At 45.7% G+C, this 21,557-nt stretch overlaps 1 protein-coding gene across 1 annotated transcript in view; it reads right to left on the bottom strand.

Moving 5' to 3' along the window:
- Nucleotides 1-21,557, bottom strand: part of LOC106584104 (protein furry homolog-like) — a 70,384-nt gene that overhangs the window by 31,393 nt on the left and 17,434 nt on the right. Inside the window, 14 exon segments of the mRNA XM_014168954.2 lie at nucleotides 13-184; nucleotides 289-375; nucleotides 482-590; nucleotides 871-974; nucleotides 4,695-4,796; nucleotides 4,935-5,033; nucleotides 5,314-5,406; nucleotides 6,190-6,358; nucleotides 6,554-6,634; nucleotides 10,306-10,385; nucleotides 11,156-11,252; nucleotides 11,867-12,006; nucleotides 13,600-13,653; nucleotides 16,313-16,515. Coding sequence (XP_014024429.1) covers nucleotides 13-184; nucleotides 289-375; nucleotides 482-590; nucleotides 871-974; nucleotides 4,695-4,796; nucleotides 4,935-5,033; nucleotides 5,314-5,406; nucleotides 6,190-6,358; nucleotides 6,554-6,634; nucleotides 10,306-10,385; nucleotides 11,156-11,252; nucleotides 11,867-12,006; nucleotides 13,600-13,653; nucleotides 16,313-16,515 — 1,590 coding nt within the window.

Raw genomic sequence — 21,557 nt, 5'->3', positions numbered from 1 at the left:
ATGTTGACCTACCGATGACCTTGGCCTCCTCGTCAGTGAGGGTGGTGGCGAGGAAGATCTTTTTGACCCGCAGAGTGTTTCCTGAGGGCATGATGACCCCTGTGGTGGGCATGGGCGGCTCCCCGTCCTTCTGCTGCAGACTGTCAGCTATCACAAGGAAGGCCCTCAGGCCAATATTCATCCTCTGAGAGCGCGAGAACGAGGGAGAAAGGAACAGTCGGTGATTGAAGAGAATAATCACAGTGAGTATGATTGGAAAATGACTGTCGTCTCTCGGCCATCTCTTACCTCTGGATTGATGGTGAAGGTCTTGTGAGATTTCCCCACACACAGGAGGTCATAAATGATCTCCTTCATAGCAAAGTCAAGCCTTTCCTGTGAAATGAGCCACAAAAGACCCATAATCACTAATCACAGATAACATTCAAGCCAGTCGCTGAATTATACAAGAACTACTCCAGCATGACCTCATAAAACAAACCTGAGCTATGAACTGGATGATCTTGACGAAGATGTTGAGGGGCGTGTCCCTCGGCACCACACTACGGGAACCTTTGGGGAAAAGTGCTGAAACGATGCTGAGCAGCCGGCTGCAGGGAAACAGGAGAGGATTAAATGATTATTCAACGGGTGATGTTCACCAAGGAGACTGTAGACTAGACCAGTTCTGAGTGTAGATGGGATTCTAGTTCTGCTTCTGCAGAAGGAGTGGGCATTTGTTTGTTGTAATATGGTGATTTAGGTGCTGGTCTGGGAGACTTTCATTTGACAGTGTCTGTTCACACAGAGATAGTGGTCATGGGCCAACAGGGTGAGTGTGTGGACCCTGGTCCTGACCCGTCTCAGTCTCTGGGCCAGGCTGGTACTGACCTCTGCGTGACGGTGTTGCTCTCACACTTGATCCTGATGATGTAGACCCACAGCAGTCTATAGAGGGACTCCAGCGCCACACGGGACATTTTGGGGTCTTTGTTCTAAAAAAAAAAGGGACAGAGAGGAAACAGATAAACTGCCTCCTCCGGGAAGTCCGGTGTGGAGCACAAACCATCCCTTTGACCTACTGTACTGAATGAGACAATTTATTCAGCTTGTTTCAGGTCTCATTTAGAGTAAATGTTTGAGATGCCCCAGTGATGGATATGACTCGCGGCAAGTCGTATCTGTGATTTGATAACGAGGTCCGCCTTCAGATCTAACGGCCTGTCAGATTCATCCACCTGTCACACACCAATTACATTTAGGAATCGTCTTCCATAAAAACGACTGATGTACGAGATTCTTGAAAAGATTTCAGCTCGTCTTAAAAGAAATCGGTGCCAGAGTGAGCCTGTCTATATATAGATGTAGTACAGCGTGTTATGCTAGCGGTAGGTTCTGATGTTCTGAACCCCGGGGAATGTTTGTACAGCTGAGCGTTCACAAAAACAAACAAAAAACAGTGAGTAAAAACGCAATTACACAGCGCTGCCCATCAAATCCACGCACGCAACATACCCTCCTCCAACATCAACACAGTGGACAGCCATACAAAGGATTCTTTCAAGGGTACTAAAATGACCTTTCCGACCCTTCAGTGGGCCACGGAGCTGCAAGGGTGTGTCACACAGCCGCACGGCAACACCACAGAGATAATAGAATTTGGTGTAACTAGAGAGAGCCTCTCACAAACGCTAAGTGAACACACAAAATTATGCAGGACTCTACGGGTCTCCAAACAGAGACTAGAAAATCCATCTGGTTAGTCTACCAACAACCCCTTCCAGGTAACTGGCTTCGTAATACCCCTCAAAGAGTAAGGTAGGTCTCTGAGAATGTGTTAGCTACACATTGGCATGATGCAGTCCGCTCTATTGACGTCACTAACCACTACTATACACAGAAAACAGCAAAGCCGTAAACCACTGATGAAGTCAAAGCCGTCATAGCGTTTCAAACAATTTGCGATTAAGAGCCAAGTGTCCAACCACTATTTTCTGTGTAATCTTTTCTCCCAGTAAGTTCCACTTTAAGAAGACTATCCAGCTCATTGTTGCCCCCGGCTAAGGAGGTGCATTCCCTCTGTCCTCCAGAGGCTCAGGACAGGGTCAGGTGACCTCTCGGACGAGGGGGGGGGGGGGGTCATGCCACCAGACAAACTCACCTGCAGTGTCTCAATCTGCTTTCGGATGCTGTTGTTAGACGGTATCTGGAGCGAGTGAAAATGTGAGACAAAACGACAGGAGACATGGCGTGTGAGGACGTGGGGAGGGAGACATGCAGGTTAGAAAGAGAACAGAGCAAAATATAATAGAAACACAAAAATGAGAAGTTTGACTAAAAACCCTCACTACCAACTGCCTTCTATCGACTTGAGCCAGTCCCATATTAGACACAGAAGTGAGATGCAAAGTAAGAAATGCAAAAGCAGTAATATGTCAAAACAAATATCCATCAATATAGTCGTGTAGAAAGACTGCAATGATAGACATTTTATTTATTTTTTTACATTTTGACATGTAGCATGATGTTCTTATATTTCATACTTTGTGAAAGTGAAGAAGATGAAAGATGTGCAACAGATGGCAAATCAAACTGACAGGGAAGAGAACACAAACACACACAAAGCAGGGGTGAAGGAGGTGTGGATAGACGGCGTGAGGAGAGGGACAGTAAACAGACAGAGCAAGTAGGAAAGCAAGCCGTATGTTACGGCACTAACAAAATCGGATTGTTTTGGAGAGCAAGAATCAAGGTAAGGCACTAAACGGAATCAATCAGAATTTGATCTGGAGTGACGTGAGAACAAGGACAGGGTTAAAATGGCCCAGTGGACAACAGGAGCTAAATCATCACTACTTCCCCCAAAAATCTCCACCAGAGACTCAGGTTCCACCACAAAAACAAGGGAGATTAGTCCATTTGGTGCTGATGTAAATCTAAATCACCAGGTTAAGTACAACTACGTAATCAAAGAGAATCTAATCTTTCACAGGATATCAAAAGCAACTGAATCACCACCTGACTGTGATTATAGAGAGTCAGTTCAACAACAGAGTCATCAGGAGCAAAGGGAATTATAGCGCGTGTCCACCATGGAATCAGAGGTAATGAATCGCCACAAAGGAATCTATTCAGAGTTGAGAAGCGAGGAGACAGTCACACAACACAGTAAAAATCTGGGCTGGATTGGCTTGAGGTACGGTACAGGAGAGGAGCACGATTGATTGGCTTGAAAGGGGTTGTCGGACAGGGTAGGAGGAAGATGTGATTATTAAAAGGCACACCCTTCAACACCTCAGATCCATTTCTGATGTGTGGGGGATGGCTAACATCTCACTATGACAATTAACAACTTACCTGGACTAAAGAACATTCTGCTAGAGCAATAAGGTTTCAGTCACGGTTAACAGTAACACATGACAGAACTTGGTATGCAACAAACATCTTAGGTTCATAGCACTTCATACAGCTAAAGGGACTGGAGATAATCTATTTTCATTATACAGTCTTTAGAAACACTCAATGACATGTCCCAGTGAACTTCAAACATTAGGGAATCCGCTGTCTTTAACTTCTTTGGGATAGGGGGCAGTATTTTCACGTCCGGATGAAAAGCGTGCCCAAATTAAAAATGCATGTTTCTCAGACCCAAAAGCTAGGATATTCATATAATTGGTAGATTTGGATAGAAAACACTGAAGTTTCTAAAACTCTTTGAATGATGTCTGTGAGTATAACAGAACTTATTTGGCAGGCAAAATCCCGAGGACAAACCAACCTGGAATCTTTTGTTGTTGAGGTCACTCTCTTTTCAATGGGTTTTCATTGGGAATCCAGAACTCTAAGGCAGTTGCTTGCAGTTCCCATCGCTTCCACTGGATGTCAACAGTCTTTAGAAATTGGTTGATGTTTTTCCTTTGTGTAATGAAGAAGTACGCCTGTTCAGAACGAGGCTCGAGGGAAGTGTACTGTTTGATAGAGGCGCGTGACCAGAAAGCACGCTCCACTTTGTTTTCCTCCGGTATTGAACGCAGTTTATCCCGTCTTAAATTTCATCGATTATTTACGTAAAAAAATACCTAAAGTTGTATTAGGAAAGTTGTTTGAAATGTTTGGACAAAGATTACAGGTAACTTATGAGATATTTAGTAGTCATGTGGCGTGAGTTGGAACCGGTGTTTTTCTGGATCAAACGTGCCAAATAAATTGACATTTTGGATATATAACGACGTAATTAGTTGAACAAAAGGACCATTTGTGATGTTTAATGGACATATTGGAGTGCCAACAGAAGAAGATCTTCAAAGGTAAGGCATGCATTATATATGTTATTTCTGACTTTTGTGTTGTGCCTGGCGGGTTGAATTATGATTGTCTGTGTTTGTTTGATGGGGTGCTGTCCTCAGATAATAGCATGGTTTGCTTTCGCCGTAAAGCCTTTTTGAAATCGGACACTGTGGTTGGATTAACAAGAAGTTTATCTTTAAAATGGTGTATAATACTTGTATGTTTGAGGAATTTTAAATTATGAGATTTCTGTTGTTTGAATTTGGCGCCCTGCAATAGCGTCCCACAAATCCCAGAGAGGTTAAAGATAAACCAGAAAGTGTCCTATTCAAATGTGAAATTGGCATGGACGTTTGCATTTCTTTTCAGAGTCCTTTATAGGCCAGTAACTCTGTCAGGTACATGCTTGAGCTGATTGTGTCATTTACCTTCAGGTGCGAGAGGCAGTTTGTGAGGAAGATGTGCCAGTTATTGAGGAAGAACTGCTTCTGACTGACACACAGCAGGCACGTCACCAGAGGATACAGAGCCTGAAAGAGGGAGGGAATGGGGAAAGAGGGAGGGAATGGGGAAAGAGAGGGAGACGATAGAGTTAACGTAATAAAATTTTTAAAAAGAGAGCGGAAAGGAGACCGGAGAGAGAAGTGGGAGGGAAGAGTTGACGTTACCAAAGAGTGCTTCTTCCTGGAGCTAAGGTCAAAGGTTGTCTGGTAGAGCATCTCCACAAAGTTCTTGAGGCACGGCACGTTGACTTCATTCTTCACCGCCTGCAGGGAGGGAGGAAGGCGTCACCACAGCCCATTCAATTAATACGTGCGACCGAAATGGTACCCTATTCCCTTTATAGTGCACTACTTTTCACCAGGGCCCACATATAGGGAATGGTGTGCAATTTCAGACGCTGCCAATGACATCACAGCCAATCTAATGTGCTTTCTATGGTAACTAACACAGTGGAATCTAGAAAAACACTATGCTACTAATAACCATACTGTGGAATGTGGGGTTTTCCCATGTTTGGTATTATGTTGTCTGGTTGGTACTCACAGCAGCAACAGGGATGAGGATCTCAACAAAGAGGCCAGCCAATGCATGCTTTATGTCCTTATCCTTCACCTCCAGGAAATACTGGGCACATTCCTGAGGAACACACAGAGCCATACCAACATGGATGAGGACAAACGGCGTGACAGATCCACAAACCCATTAGACACATAAAAACCAAGACTGTAACGGATTCTCGCATAAGGGCAGAAATCAATCAAATGTATTTATAAACCCCTTCTTACATCAGCTGATGTCATAAAGTGCTGTACAGAAACCCAGCCTAAAACCCCAAACAGCAAGCAATGCAGGTGTAGAAGCACAGAAACCAACAGACGTAAGGAAAACAAAACAATCTGCATATTACCCAACATTCCATTAACACACTGGGAAAAATCAGGGCTTGTTCCGAGGGGAGCATATTGAGCAGGATCTTTGCTGCCGTATTGAGCTTAACGAAAAGGCATTGCTCCGTTCAGTGCTCTTGGCTGGGCCTACAATGCACACACTCCTCTTGGCACAAAGATCCGCTATCTGATCGTTACTCTAGCTTTATGAGGCTTGGCTAGAGAGAGCTGCTGAGTCCCAACAAAAAGGCTGCAGTAAAACCTCTAATGGGTGTACAGTGGTTCCGCAGAGAGCCATCAGTCGAGCATACGGAGCCACTCGGACACAATCAGACATACAGTACCGTACAGTCTGGGCATCCAGTAGATTAGATCAACACCTGTTGCTTGGACACATCAGGGTTGAATTCACCAAAACTGAAGTTTTGAAAATGGGGAAGGAATGCCTGAACTTGTCCAATGAGGAACGCTTCTTTTCTTGGTACGGTTTGCTACGGTGAGCTCTAAATGAACACGACCCAGGATAACTGACCTGCATGAACTGGAAGGAGGCCTCGAAGTCCTCCACGGGGTACATCTTGACCCTGAAGAACTTCATGCCCATGATGAGGCTGATGATGCTCTGGACCACGTAGGGGCTCTGCTCCTTCTGCCTCAGCTCCTTCAGCTCCGTGATGAACTTCTTACGCACCGCCTGGAACCTGGAGCGACCAACACACATTACACCGATTTAGCGTCTCACTCAGCCTCTGATTCTCAGTCTTTCATAAGGAGTTGGCGCATTTTTAACAGAGTTTAGAAGTGGCGTGTAAATAAAACAGGAGTGACCTGTTCAGTTATTTCAACTGCGTTGAGAGGACTTGAACTTGGAAAAACCCCAAGGAGGAAACCCTTACTTTGACTGTGTGAGAACTCCGATGACCTCCGCATACAGGTCTGCTATGATGTGCACATTGACAGTGTTGGGGCCGGAGTACCTGTCAATCAGAAGACATCGTTGACCCACCCACACAAAGAGAAGTAGCTCTCGTAATGTTTTAACATGGGTGTACGAAGACACTGACCCATAAAACAGACCTGTGTGAAGCAGCTGAACAAACAACAAAACTATTAAAGGAAATATCATCCCAACAGCCATCTCTCTAAAACCAGAGGCATGTGGCTGTATAATGTAGGGTTGAAACAGTTGAGTGAAGGTTTACTCAACTTGTCTAACAAGTGGCGATTGTGTTTTCTGAGAGTGACAATGATGTGGACAGGCCATAAAGTCACACACATTGGTTATAAAAAACAGTCTATCCAAACACCCATAAAGTAATGAGTCACTGCACTGCAGAGCCAAAACCACTCAGGAATATTATGTGTTGGACTTAGACTACTGTACTGTATACAGCCCTCAAAACTCAACTGTGGACCTCGAAGCCAGTTCCACTGTGTTTTTTCATTGTTCCCCTCTAATCAGGGACTGATTTAGACCTGGGAGACCAGGTGTGTGCAATTAATTATCAGGTAGGACAGAAAATCAGCAGGCTCCGGACCTCGTAGGGTAAGAGTGAACACCTCTGGTATATATGACAGCAGTGTGTGTGTGTGTGTGTCAGTCAGACCTAGGCAGAAAAATACCAACTTTTCAAATACTCAAGGTAGTCGAATTTAGTCTATACAGTTACAACTAAAACGCAAAAATCATTTGATATTCAAATACAGGTCTCAGAAAAACAAATAACATTTTAAACTTTTGAATACCTCTCAGGAAACCAAATCAATATTTGAAAATATTTGAATATATGCAATTAAATTGAAAACCAAAAAATATTTGATGAAGAACCAAAAACTACAAGTTAGTTGAAATTAGTCCCAAAAAATGATCATAAGCACATGGTTTTAAGGGCTCTTTGTTATAAATCTTAATATAGCCTATTTAGCCTAGAACTAAATATGAGGGACATTGAAATCACCTCAATATTAGACTAGACCACTTTTGCAGCTTCAAAATGACTGACAAATATATTTTCATAATGAGTGAGACAGGTATAGTAATACTTGACATCAAGGTCTTTGTAACTTTGATTACCATAGCAACGTTGTTACATGAAGTTGTTACATAGTTGCATAATAATGGAGTCATTACATGGAATAAGGAACAGTCACTTGGTAGTATTCTAGGGAACATTCTCAGAGAAAGCGCAGAACAGCTGGCAGGTATATTAACGATAATGTTCAACCTCTTCTTGTCCCAGTCTGGAATCCCCACGTTTTAAGATGACCACCATCATTCCTGTTCTCAAGAACTCTAAGGCTTCATGCCACAATGACGTCTGCCCTGAAGTGCTTTGAGAGGCTGGTTATGGCACACGTCAACGTGTGGTGAGGGTAGGCAACGTCACCTCCACCACGCTGACCCTCAACACGGGGGCCCTACAGGGGTGTGTGCTCAGTCCCCTCCAGTACTCCCCGTTCACCCACGACTCCAACACCATCATCAAGTTTGCTGACGACACGACGGTGGTAGGCCTGATGACCGGCCACGACGAGACAGCCTACAGGGAGGTGGTCAGTGACCTGGCAGTGTAGGGCCGGAACAACCTCTCCCTCAAAGTCACTAAGACCAAGGAGGGGGGAAGGCACGTCCCCATCCACGGGGATGTAGTGAAGTCGGTCGAGAACATCAATTTCCTCAGTGTCCAAATCAGTAGGAACTTAATATGGTCACACGCGCACAGTGAAGGTGTGACAGCGCCTCTTCTACCTCAGGAGGTTGAAAAGGTTTGGCAATCCCAATCCTCAAAATGGGACAGCCCATTATCCCTGGGGCAGAGCTGCCTGCCATCCAGGACCTCTATATCAGGTGGTTTGAAAGGAAGGCCCAGAAAATCATTCAAGACTCAAACTACTCAAGCCATAGACTGTTCTCTCTGCTTCTGCACAGCAAGCGCTATCGGTGCATCAAGTCTGACACCAACAGGCTCCTGAACAGCTTCCATCACCAAGCCATAAGACTGCTAAATATCTAACAGAACGGCTACACAGACTATCGGAGTTGACCTTCGTAGTTTATTCTTTCACCGTCTCTGTGCACACTCACAGGGCCTTACATACTACGCACGCCGATACTCCTCGCATACAAAACGCTCACTCCACAATTTGCGCACACACACGTATGCACATACTTCTATACTGACTCTACACACACCCACTCACATACAATCATCCTATAAGCTGCTGCTACTCTGTTTATCATACACCCTGATGCCTAGCCACCTTACCCCTATACATATCCAGCTCTATCAATCCGGTATCCCTGCACATTGTACTGGAACTGACTCTGCATACACATATATAGTAGTATGCTGTATACTATATAGTACGGTTCGTGTTCTTATTTGTATATCGTGTGTTTTTGTTCCACCTTGTTACTTTTAGTATTACATTGTTATTGATTACTGCATTTGTAGGATTAGCGCTTACAAGGCATATATTTTTATATATATTTATATTTTAGTCATTTAGCAGATGCTCTTATCCAGAGCGACTTACAGTAGTGAATGCATACATTTCATAATAATTTTTTCCCCCCAGTACTGGTCCCCCGTGGGAATCGAACCCACAACCCTGGCGCTGCAAACACCATGCTCTACCAACTGAGCCACACGGGACTGAGTCACATATCACTGTACTTGTGCATGTGACATTAAAATGTGAAACTATTCCTTGTGCACAGTAGTTACAAAAACTCAGGTAATTGCTGTGCAATTAAAATGCTACGACAGAAGTACTATATAACGCGCTCATAAAATGCTGCGCCAAAAGTAATTACAGTTTTATTACACCGGCACAAGAACAGTTTAATGTTAAACATTTAGTAGAATGCTCACAATAATAAAATATGTCTATTAAGTGTCGAAAGGAACCTAATATCCCAAAACAGCCTTCTTGAATCAACTACAGCAGAGTTGGGTGGGAAATCATGTTACTTTGTATTCCCAGTAAACTATCCCTTTAAAGATGGTATTGTGTGTGTGCTTGAAACAACACTTACCCTCGGCTCGACAAAGAGGTTCAACTTGCTGTTTGCAAATGGCTTTGAATTACTCTACAGTATTTTCAGGTTTTATCAAATGAATTGCAGCTTTTAACCTTTTCAGTGGCATGTTGAAAGAGTCATACAATAGTTGAGCGTCAACTTATTTATTCTTCCCTCTACAAAATATCATTGGCTTGACGCGATCATGTAAACCTGGGGCAATGGACATTCAGGAGAATGGACATATCCTGAATTTTCCGATAGAAATGTATTCTGTAGATCAAAGTATCAAATATTTTGTAGATCAAAGTCCGATATACTGGAATAGTACAGGAGATTGTATTTGCACAAATCATTCCATTTCTATCCTCAACATACAGTTCCAGATAAAGCCCTGCCATTAGCTGAAGGCAGCCAATCGAATACTTTCAAAAAGAAAAAAAAGCAACCACTTCCTGAGATCAGTATTCAAATATTTAAAAGTACTTGCTTTCTCAGATCTGTATTCAAATAGCTGTAGTCACTTCCTAAGTAACTATTTGTTCCCCTGAATTTATCACAAAGCATCGTTAAAACTACAGTTATCCCAGGTGTGGTGTGAGTGTGTGTGTCGTTTACACTTACCCCTCTTTGTGTTTAAAGTGCTTGAATGCCAGGTTCAGAACTTCATGTACTAAAGCGTCTGGCACGGGATGAAGAGGAATCTGTGACGTAAACATTAAATCACCAGTCATAATAGGCACATTGATACTCCCTTCATGCTGTCTCCCTCTCTCTTTGCTAACATTCATTCTCCTCCCTGTTGTAGCCAAGGACAACCAAGCTCTATGCTCAGTCAGGGCTTGTTGATGGTCTAAGAGAGTGTGGTTTGGATTTGGTTAGTCTGCTGTCAGTCTAGATGCTGTAGCTTAGGATGACAGCTCGGTATGCTGACATTGCATTGACCACTCTAAGGGAGAGGACTTATTTCTATACCCCCTTTTTCTCCCCAATTTCGTGATCTACAATTGTGATCTTGTCTCATCACTGCAACTCCCCAACGGGAGAGGGAGAGGCGAAGGTCGAGTCATGTGTCCTTCGAAACATGACCCGCCAAATCGCAATTCTTAACACCCGCCCGCTTAACCCAGAAGCCAGCTACACCAATGTGTCGGAGGAAAAACCGCTCAACTGACGACAGAAGTCAGCTTGCTGGTGCCCGGCACAAGGAGTCGTTAGAGCGCGATGAGCCAAAGAAAAGCCCCCCCCCCCGGCCAAACCCTCCCCTAACCTGGACGACGCAGGCCAATTGTGCACCGCCCAATGGGAACTCCCGGTCACGGCCGGTTGGGATAAAGCCTGGGATCGAACCCGGGTCTGTAATGACGCCTCAAGCGCTGCGAAGCAGTGCCTTAGACCGCTGCGCCACTCGGGAGGCTGGGAGAGGACTAACAGCACAGACAAACAAACAGAAGTAAAGTTAAACAGGACTTACCTGTTTTAAAACTTCTACTGAAACTAAACAGAAAATGAAATCTATGGCCAAATCCCTCCGCTCCAATAGGTAGTCTTTATCCCGATGCTGTTCATCCCTATGGGGAGCGAGGGTGATAGATCGAGAGGGAGAGTGATAGATCGAGAGAGATCGAGAGAGATCGAGAGATCGAGAGAGAGAGATCGAGAGGGAGAGATCGAGAGGGAGAGATCGAGAGATCGAGAGATAGAGAGAGAGCGGGAGAGAGAGAGAGCGGGAGAGAGAGAGAGCGGGAGAGAGAGAGAGAGAGAGAGAGAGAGAGAGAGAGAGCGGGAGAGAGAGAGCGAGAGAGAGAGAGCGGGAGAGAGAGAGAGCGGGAGAGAGAGAGAGCGGGAGAGAGAGAGAGCGGGAGAGAGAGAGAGCGGGAGAGAGAGAGAGAGAGAGAGAGCGGGAGAGAGAGAGAGCGGGAGAGAGAGAGAGAGAGAGGGAGAGAGAGAGAGAGAGCGGGAGAGAGAGAGAGCGGGAGAGAGAGAGAGCGGGAGAGAGAGAGAGCGGGAGAGAGAGAGAGAGAGAGAGAGAGCGGGAGAGAGAGAGAGAGGAGAGAGAGAGAGAGAGGGTTATGACGGACTGAATAACACTAAACACACTTACCAGAAACAGGTTGATTGTTCAGGAGCGGGAAGCGAGGGGAGGACAGGAGAGAGGGATGAGCAGATAACAGGAGTATCGTACCCTTTGGACTTGGTGCTGGAGCGAGGCCTGTACTCATAGGACTCATCCTCGGTGCCACTCTGCCGCCGGTACCAGTCAAACAGTGTGCGCAGCAGGGAGGGCAAACAGTGTTCCGCTATGGAGCTCATAGAGCTTATTAACTGTGAGAAGAGCACAGAGACGCTTCACAATAGAGTCTACACACGTTATTATAGCTTACCAGAGGATGAGAATGTACAAAACAAAGTCAAATACAAACATCTTCACGGGAACAAACAACTTCATCGCCAATATTACACACATCATTACACACAGACAGAGGCGCTATATTTTATGTAGACAGCCCATTCTACCGCCACAGAGAAACGGCTCCACTGTAAGTTGAGATGAGGAGAAAGGAGGACGCAGGGAAAGGGATACAGGGGAGCGGGGGGATATCTAGAAAGAGAGAAGTGGAGGGAGATTGCGGGGAGATGACCTAATTACTGGGTGACATACAGTAGAGAACAGGACATATCGACTGGGATTGTGAGTGCGGTGTTCGCTGACGTGTCGAGCACAGTGAGGTCCTATCCTTTTGAGCGGCTAGGTGGCGCTGCAGCCGCCACAGCACAGGGCTCTTGCAGTGGCCGTACATTACGTCAGGGCCGACCAACAAACCGGCTCTGGTTGAAATACCTCCTCAGCACTTTGATCATCAGATCAAATATGTTAAATGAATGGAGGTGAATTGCAACCTCATACTATGGATCTTTTATCAACATCTTGGTAGACAGAATGGTAGGGGTATAGAGCCATAATGCTAGGAAGAAATGTATGTGGTTTACAGTACATTATCCTCAGTTCTTCTACAACATGCACCAGAGCAATCATAGTCCTATGCATGTCAAGTGTGTAGTGTTCACAGTCAGGCAATATGCGGCTGGGCCGAGTAATCGTACCTTTCCGCACAATGAATGGCGTGTGCCTGAATGAAGTGCATGTCAGTGTATGTTGTGAGGGGCAGTGTGCTGAGGGTGCTGGATGATGGATGCTGGGAGGGAGAGTTATGCAACTGCTCTCTGTGCCCTCCAGGCGGACACACTCCAGCGCCCGACACTGATTTACTGCGGAGGATGACACAGCGATTCTGCTCCCGCTTTCCCTCAGTGCCCACTCTCTCCCCCTCCCGGTATGCCCCCTCTCTCCCCCTCCCTCAGTGCCCACTCTCTCCCCCTCCCGGTATGCCCCCTCTCTCCCCCTCCCGGTTGCCCCCTCTCTCCCCCTCCCTCAGTGCCCCCTCTCTCCCCCTCCCGGTATGCCCCCTCTCTCCCCCTCCCTCAGTGCCCACTCTCTCCCCCTCCCTCAGTGCCCACTCTCTCCCCCTCCCTCAGTGCCCACTCTCTCCCCCTCCCTCCCTCAGTGCCCACTCTCTCCCCCTCCCGGTATGCCCACTCTCTCCCCCTCCCGGTATGCCCCCTCTCCCAATCACAATGGAGGCAGCTGGATCTATAGCGCCATATCCTCATTGACTTTGTGTTGTGCTGAACAAAGCACTCCGCAGCAGCTCCATTGTTCAGAGTTCTGCAGGCACCAGTTGGAGATGAGGGATGCATGGGGCACTGAGTGGGGATTGATTGGGTGGAGCTGGAGAATTTAACTACTGTATGGATGGGAGGGTGGGGAGGGATAGAGTATATAACAATGCATGTGCAGTGTGCACGCACACACACACACACACACACACACACACACACACACACGCTAGAACTCACCTGATCAAATTGCGCATCTTCCCCTCTTTGGAGGGATCGCGACAACAGTTTCTCCTGAGGGAGAGAAAGACAGAAACAGGGCTGTCAGTCCACATAGGACAAATATGGATTCCTAACATAATAGGACCCCTATGTCACGGATACCAGCAGACCCCTGGATGTGGGGCCAGCTGAAACAGGAGATGAGACAACGCGCGCTGACACGGTCGCCAGGGGTACGGTGTTTCCTCCGACACATTGGTGTGGCTGGCTTCCGGGTTAAGTGGACATTGTGTCAAGAAGCAGTGTGGCTTGGCTGGGTCGTGTTTCGGAGGACGCATGGCTCTCGACCTTCGCCTCTCCCGAGTCCGTACGGGAGTTGCAACGATGGGACAATTGGATACCACGAAATTGGGGAGAGAAATATGTCTCACGTGCCAGATTGAAGTGCCCGGCAGGCCGGATACAGCCCCTGGGCCGTACTTTGCGCACCCCCCTCCCGATATAGAGTATAGCAATTGACAGTGAACGAGCTCTGCCATCAGCCTGGGGTCATTACCAGCCTAGCAGCCCCTGAGTAAACAGTCAGTCAGGAGTCCATCTACCAGCTGACCACTGGGCAAACACACCAGCCAGGGACCAAGGAGAGAGAAAGAAGGGGCGAGCGAGAGAGAAAGAAGGGGCGAGAGCGAGAGAGAGAAAGAAGGGGCGAGAGCGAGAGAGAGAAAGAAGGGGCGAGAGCGAAAGAAGTGGGCGAGCGAGAGAGAAAGAAGGGGCGAGAGCGAGAGAAAGAAGGGGCGAGAGCGAGAGAAAGAAGGGGCGAGAGCGAGAGAGAGAAAGAAGGGGCGAGAGCGAGAGAGAGAAAGAAGGGGCGAGAGCGAGAGAGAGAAAGAAGGGGCGAGCGAGAGAGAAAGGGCGAGCGAGAGAGAGAGAGAAGGGGCGAGCGAGAGAGAGAGAGAAAGGGCGAGCGAGAGAGAGAGAGAAAGAAGGGGCGAGCGAGAGAGAGAGAAAGAAGGGGCGAGCGAGAGAGAGAGAGAAAGAAGGGGCGAGCGAGAGAGAGAGAGAAAGAAGGGGCGAGCGAGAGAGAGAAAGAAGGGGCGAGCGAGAGAGAGAAAGAAGGGGCGAGCGAGAGAGAGAAAGAAGGGGCGAGCGAGAGAGAAAGAAGGGGTGAGAGAGAGAGAAAGAAGGGGTGAGAGAGAGAGAAAGAAGGGGTGAGAGAGAGAGAGAAAGAAGGGGTGAGAGAGAGAGAGAAAGAAGGGGTGAGAGAGAGAGAGAAAGAAGGGGTGAGAGAGAGAGAGAGAAAGAAGGGGTGAGCGAGAGAGAGAAAGAAGGGGTGAGCGAGAGAGAAAGAAGGGGTGAGCGAGAGAGAAAGAAGGGGTGAGAGAGAGAGAGAAAGAAGGGGTGAGAGAGAGAGAGAAAGAAGGGGTGAGAGAGAGAGAAAGAAGGGGTGAGAGAGAGAGAAAGAAGGGGTGAGAGAGAGAGAAAGAAGGGGTGAGAGAGAGAGAAAGAAGGGGTGAGAGAGAGAGAGAGAAAGAAGGGGTGAGAGAGAGAGAGAGAAAGAAGGGGTGAGAGAGAGAGAAAGAAGGGGTGAGAGAGAGAGAGAAGGGGATGGAAGCAGAACGAGGGAAGCACTCGGGTAAATGAATAGCGAGAAGAACAGAGCTACATGGAGAGAATAGTTGAGTGTCCAACACACACACACACACACACACACACACCTCCCAGCCCCTAGTTAAGGCATGGGATTACACCTCCCACGGAGTCTCGATATCCGGGTAGAAAAAGCTCAATATTCCTAGAAAAATGTTATTGCTCCAATTCTGGGAAAGCACATTGGAATGTGCCTCATTTCTCCCACTCTAGATGTTCACACACACACACAGAGGAAGAAATCGCACACATAAACCCCTCCAAGTTTAAGGATGTGTCTGTTTACAGACTGAACATTAAGCAGTTACTAGAAAAATGACATGTAACCTCTTTGGCCCTTAGCCAAGTACTACTCTGTAGCAGGAACTAAGGACACAGCCTGATTAATGGCTAGTGAGAATAGCCTTAAGTTTTGCTTAATTCCAAATAAACAGTTAAAGTTCCCCTATTTGTAGTGGCTAGCCTATGTAGATCTGAAAGGTAAAAGCACATTGCAATATCGGTAAGAATATTGCTTCAATGGTCCTCCCGAGTGGCGCAGCAGTCTAAAGCACCGCATTGCTTGAGGAGTCACTACACACCCGGGTTCGATCCCAGGCTGTGTCACAGCCAGCTGTGACCGGGAGACACATGAGGCGGCGCACAATTGGCCCAGCCCAGGGTTTGGCCGGTCGGGATTTCCTTGTCCCATCGCGCTCTAGCGACTCGTGGCGGACTGGGAACCTGGAAGCTGACTTTGGTCGCTAGCTGGATGATGTTTCCTCCGACACATTGGTGCGGCTGGCTTCCAGTTTAAGCGAGCAGTGTCAAGAAGCAGTGCAGCTTGGCAAGGTCGTGTTTCGGAGGACGCATGGCTCTTGACCGTCGCCTCTCCCGAGTCCGTAAGGGAGTTGCAGCGATGGGACAAGACTAACTACAACTGGATATCACGAAATTGGGGACAAAAGGGCTAAAAAAAAATGAATAAAAAGTGTATTATTGCTTCCCCTATCCAATTCTTTCAGACAAGTGCCTAGGATTCAGGGCTAGGGGTTGATTTTAAAATGTGGCCTTAGTTTCTCGCTCTCAGATCACAGCAACTCACCAGCGGTTCAGCCATCACCACCTCAATCTTCTTCTCAGCCAGCACAGCAAACTCAGCCAACAGGCTCTTGATGACAAACTCCCCGGGCTTGAGTTCGGGGTCGATGGTGATGCTCGACATGGCGGCGACGTTTCGTTTCTCCCACGACAGGGGGGCCACGGAGGGGGCGCAGCGTCTACTCACACTGTTGACTGGGGCCGAGGCTGGAGGGAGAGAGAGAGAGGGGACAGGAGAGAGGGGACAGGTCAGAGAGACTGCGTAGAGAGAGCAGGCAGTGAGTCTGAACACCATCACATGACTGGAGGTGAGGAGGCAGCTATAATCCAAACAGAGAGAGAGCAGTGGAGAGATGAGAGAGAGAAAAGTAACCTCAATATCAACCTAACTCACACAGACGAGCTATGCTAGTATGCCAGTTGGTGCTCAGTGGAAGACAAAAAAAAACATCTACACATTTGATTAGCCTATAACCTATTGGTTGCTTGATTTCACTAGAAAAATGTACCATCACCCAACTAACTGCAGGCTACGAGGACAGCACACATTCAACGTTGGGTAAAAAGGATGTAGCACTGGTCTCAGGCCTCACTGGACTACACCAAATCAAACCCAATGAGCTGACCAACTAAAAGCAACAATATACACTGAGTGTACAAAACATTAATAAGGCCTTCCTAATATTGAGATGTGCGCCCCCCCCTTTTGCACTCAGAACAGCCTCAATTTGTCAGGACATGGACTCTACAATGTGTTGAAAGCCTTCCACAGGGATGCTGGCCCATGTTGACTCCAATGCTTCCCACAGTTGTGTCAAGTTGGCTGGATGTTCTTTGGGTGGTGGACCATTCTTGATAGACACAGGAAACTGTTGGAGGTGAAATACAGCAGCGTTGCAGTTCTTGACACAAACCAGAGCGCCTGGCACTTACTACCATACCCTGTTCAGAGGCACTTAAATCTTTTGTCTTGCCCATTCACCCTCAATGGCAGACACACACAATCCATGTCTCAAGACTTAAAAAAATCCTTCTTTAACCTGTCTCCTCCCCTTCATCTACACTGATTGGAGTGGATTTAACAAGTGACATCAACAAGAGATCATAGTTTTCACCTGGTCAGGTCTCTTGTTCTTAATGTTTTGTACACTGTGTAAGCGCATGAGAAGTTAACACAGATGCAGATTCACCCCCCCCCTGCACCATTCCACAAACACAGTTATATGAATATTAAAGAACCCAGCAGATTGGAGTGAAACTTCACACAAACTGTGCACAGAAGCGCTCAATATTTAGACAAGCTTCCTGTAACACGTTCCTAGAGGGGTCAGCATGGAAAGTAAACTCACAGAGAGGAGTGTGTGTGAATGTGCGCCCTTATGCGAGGGCTGGTTGGTACCAGGGTTTCCGTTAGTCAAAAAAAGTGAAAGGCCGATAAACCTGCCGGGAATGACAGGGAACCCAAAAAAATCCCATTGCAAAATAATGCTTTTTATTCATTCATGGAAATACCAGTCGAAGTAAATACATTTGACAGTCATACTTATCGGTCTATAGGTCAAATGTGCATAATTTAGTGGAATAAAAAAATTGGCCTGTGTATTTTCATTAGCTGTTGGATAAATAAGATACACAATGACTATCAGACGCGCCACAGCATCCAGAGCCTAATTTGAGCTGGATTTCTCCTGCAGCTCCTCAGCTGGTTGCCACTGGAGGGGGGGGGGGAGGGAGACGACTGCTTTTTAAAACCCGGTCATTGCGCAACAATTCTAAATGCAATGTTAAAATGAGTTTTGTTTCTCAACTGGAATTTGAAGCGCGCCTCCCATTCACCATTTCATTGTAGGCAACAGGCTATCAAGCGAGTCACCCACCACTTTACAATGTGAGCTGGAGGCAGTATGCATTTTGAAAATACTTAATTGTTTGAAACCTAAAATGTTTTATTTCATATTATGAGGCATGTCGTACCTTGCTACAAAAGGAGCCTTTAGGTACAATCTGACCATGGAAATGTAGAGGCAATGATTTTATAATTCAAATTTTATTGATCACTAGGATCTATTTAGCAGATGTCATTGCGGGTGTAGTGAAACGCTTGTATAAAGACTTCATAGGTGTGAGTTTAAAGTTTGGGAAGGCTTACAATGTATCCTATCATTTCTACTGTTCTGCGTGCCAGTTATGATTTACATATGCTCATTTATCATAACAATATGAATTAAAAAAGATTTTTTTTTAAAGTCAACTAATGCGAGATTACCAAACCCTTTCCCATATTGATATGCGTTATTCATTGGCGGCTAGAGAAATGAGCACATGGATCTCAGCCTATAGGCCAATGCAGCAGTAGGCCTATAATTGCCATTGCTCTTTCACACACTGAGGATTGGTGGTGATCTAGGGGGAGATTGTTGTAAAGAGTTCAATGTGAGGAAATACAGTTAATATATTATCATTTGTAATGGATGTATTATAATTCGTAATGGATGTAAAAAAATAAAACACTTTCCTACATTTCTATGCAGCAGGCCAGAGAAACCAGATATTCTCATTGTCTTTTCTTTGAAGTGCTCAATGTTAGCAATCAACAAATGGACAAATCTCTTAAAATGATGGTTATGAAATAAACCAAAACTTGTTTCACAAGTGTAGCAGGTTGTGGACTCCTCAAACAACGTTTCCACTCCAAGAATGGTAAATGACTAATTAATACATGCATTAACAGAAATGTATGCAACCAAATGACGGGGATTAACAGTACATTTAATACTGGTGTCATATGTAAATGGTGAATAAAAAAAGAAATGAATCAAAAAGGGCAAAACATTCGCACAATGAAACAATGAATGTGCAAGAATTGGCAGGAGACAGCTGAGAGAAACTCTAGAGAGAAACTCGTCTATATCTTCACCACACACCCCTGCCCTTCTTGTCTCAACATTTTTAATTAATTATACTCAAGACACATTATCTTCACACATATTTTAGATGCATTTCACTGGACAGACGCAACTCAATAATCAGCTAGGCCTATTGCCAAGGGCGCTGCCCAAATTGGCATAGGCCTACGGGCTTGTGATTTAAAATAAACCACAGAATGTTTCCGGAAATTTTCCATGCGAAGTTAAGCCCTGGAATTTGGGAAACTTTGCTTAAATTCATCAAAAAAAAGTCAGCTTATAACAGTGAAAGGTTTTTTGTGGGATACACATAAGGCAGTTCTAGGTCTTGTGGCATATTTTGGTTAAACTATCCCCAATTCAAATGGAAGTGCAACCCTCAGCATGCACAGTGCATTCTTCCATCACATGTGCAGTGCACTCTACCATCACAGGTACAGCTGATTCTCAAGATCTTGCACACTAATGAGATGCTATTGAGCCCACACTACTACACTGTCTGAGCCAAGGACTACATGCTTTCTGGTAAGTTTGATTACAATACTGGGTGGGGTGAAAATATTTTACATGACTTTTTGCTAACTAGTAAATAGTAGCCTACAGCAAAGTGTGTTTAAATAATTTCTAACTTGTTAATTTCGGCTAGTTAGTTTTTGCTACCATGTTGGTTTTAGCTTGCTTAAGCCTGCTAACTGAGGAGTGTTAATTCACCCGTTTCCATACATGTTTCATTTTAAAACATGTATCTTACAAAATTAGTTGTTTAATATAAAACTGCTTCACTATTTAGCTGTACATGGAATTGAATTCTGTTTTTCTTTTTTTTTTTTACACATTTTGTTCTAATCTTTACAGGAAAATGCCACGGGCATTATCTGATGTGTTGAGACATTTCACTGCAGCTAATGTAGAAGGAAAAAAAACTGTGTACATTTACAAATACTGTGCCAAATCATATGTGAAGAATGCAACAAAGATGCAGAATCATCTGGCCAAGTATATAAAGTTCCCTCAGCGCTCACAACAAGCTGACAAAAGTCCCTCTACTTCTATTCCAGGTGAAAATGACAGCAACAGCTAATGGTCCTCCTGGAATCAGAATTGTTTTTGACTCAATGGAGGAACATAGTCAGAGAAATGCTGATGGATGTCTTGCTCGAGCTGGTTCACCTCTGATGCTCACAGGCAATGTGTATTTAAGAGATTTCTGAATGTTCTTCACCTAGCATACACCCCTCCATCCAGACACGCTTTATCTACTCATTTGCTGGATGCAGAGTTCAGAGTTCAAGTGAAGGTCAAGCAAATCATAGAGAAAGCAGACTATTGCAATCATCGTTGATGGGTGGTCGAATGGTCATGGGAAAGGAATAATTAACTACATCTCCACCCCTCAACCAGTATTCTACAAGCGCATAAACACAAGGGACAACAGACACACCGGTCTCTACATTGCAGATGAGCTGAAGGCAGTCATCAATGACCCTGGACCACAGAAGGTATTTGCACTGGTGACAGACAATGCTGCCAACATGAAGGCTGCTTGGTCTAAAGTGGAGGAGTCCTACCTTCACATCACACTCATTGGCTGTGCTGCTCATGCGTTAAATCTGCTCCTCAAGGACATCATGGCACTGAAAACAATGGATGAGAGCCAAGGAAATGGTTAGGTATGTGAAGGGTCATCAAGTTATAGCAGCAATCTACCTCACCAAGCAAAGTGAGAAGAATTAGAGCACCACATTGAAGCTGCCCAGCAACACCCGTTGGGGTGGTGTTGTCATTGTGTGTGACAGTCTCCTGGAGGGGAAGGAGTCTCTCCAAGAAATGGCCATATCACAGTCTGCTGATATGGAAAGTCCCATCAGGAGGATCCTCTTGATGGAGCTGTGGGGACAAAGTGTGTTGCTGGGATGCTTCAATGTGGTGCTCTAATTCTTCTCACTTTGCTTGGTGAGGTAGATTGCTGCTGTAACTTGATGACCCTTCACATACCGAACCATTTCCTCCTGGATGATGTATTTTGGGAGAGAGTGGTAAGCAGCCTGAAACTCCTGAAACCTATAGCAGTAGCCATTGCACAGATTGAGGGAGACAATGCCATCCTGTCTGATGTTCAGACTCTACTTGCAGATGTAAGAGAAGAAATGTGTAGTGCCCTGCCCACTTCACTGTTGCTCCATGCAGAGGAAACTGCAGTTCTGAAATGCATCAAAAAGCGTGAAGACTTCTGCCTGAAGCCCATACACGATGCAGCGTACATGTTGGACCCCAAGTATGCTGACAAGAGTATCCTGTCTGGTGCAGAGATCAACAAGGCCTATGGTGTCATCACTACTGTGT

The sequence above is a fragment of the Salmo salar genome, chromosome ssa23 (genome assembly GCF_905237065.1).
Source record: "Salmo salar chromosome ssa23, Ssal_v3.1, whole genome shotgun sequence".
NCBI classification, from domain to species: domain Eukaryota; kingdom Metazoa; phylum Chordata; class Actinopteri; order Salmoniformes; family Salmonidae; genus Salmo; species Salmo salar.
The sequence above is the reverse complement of the archived record's forward strand: the minus strand, read 5'-3'. Positions and strand labels throughout refer to the sequence as shown.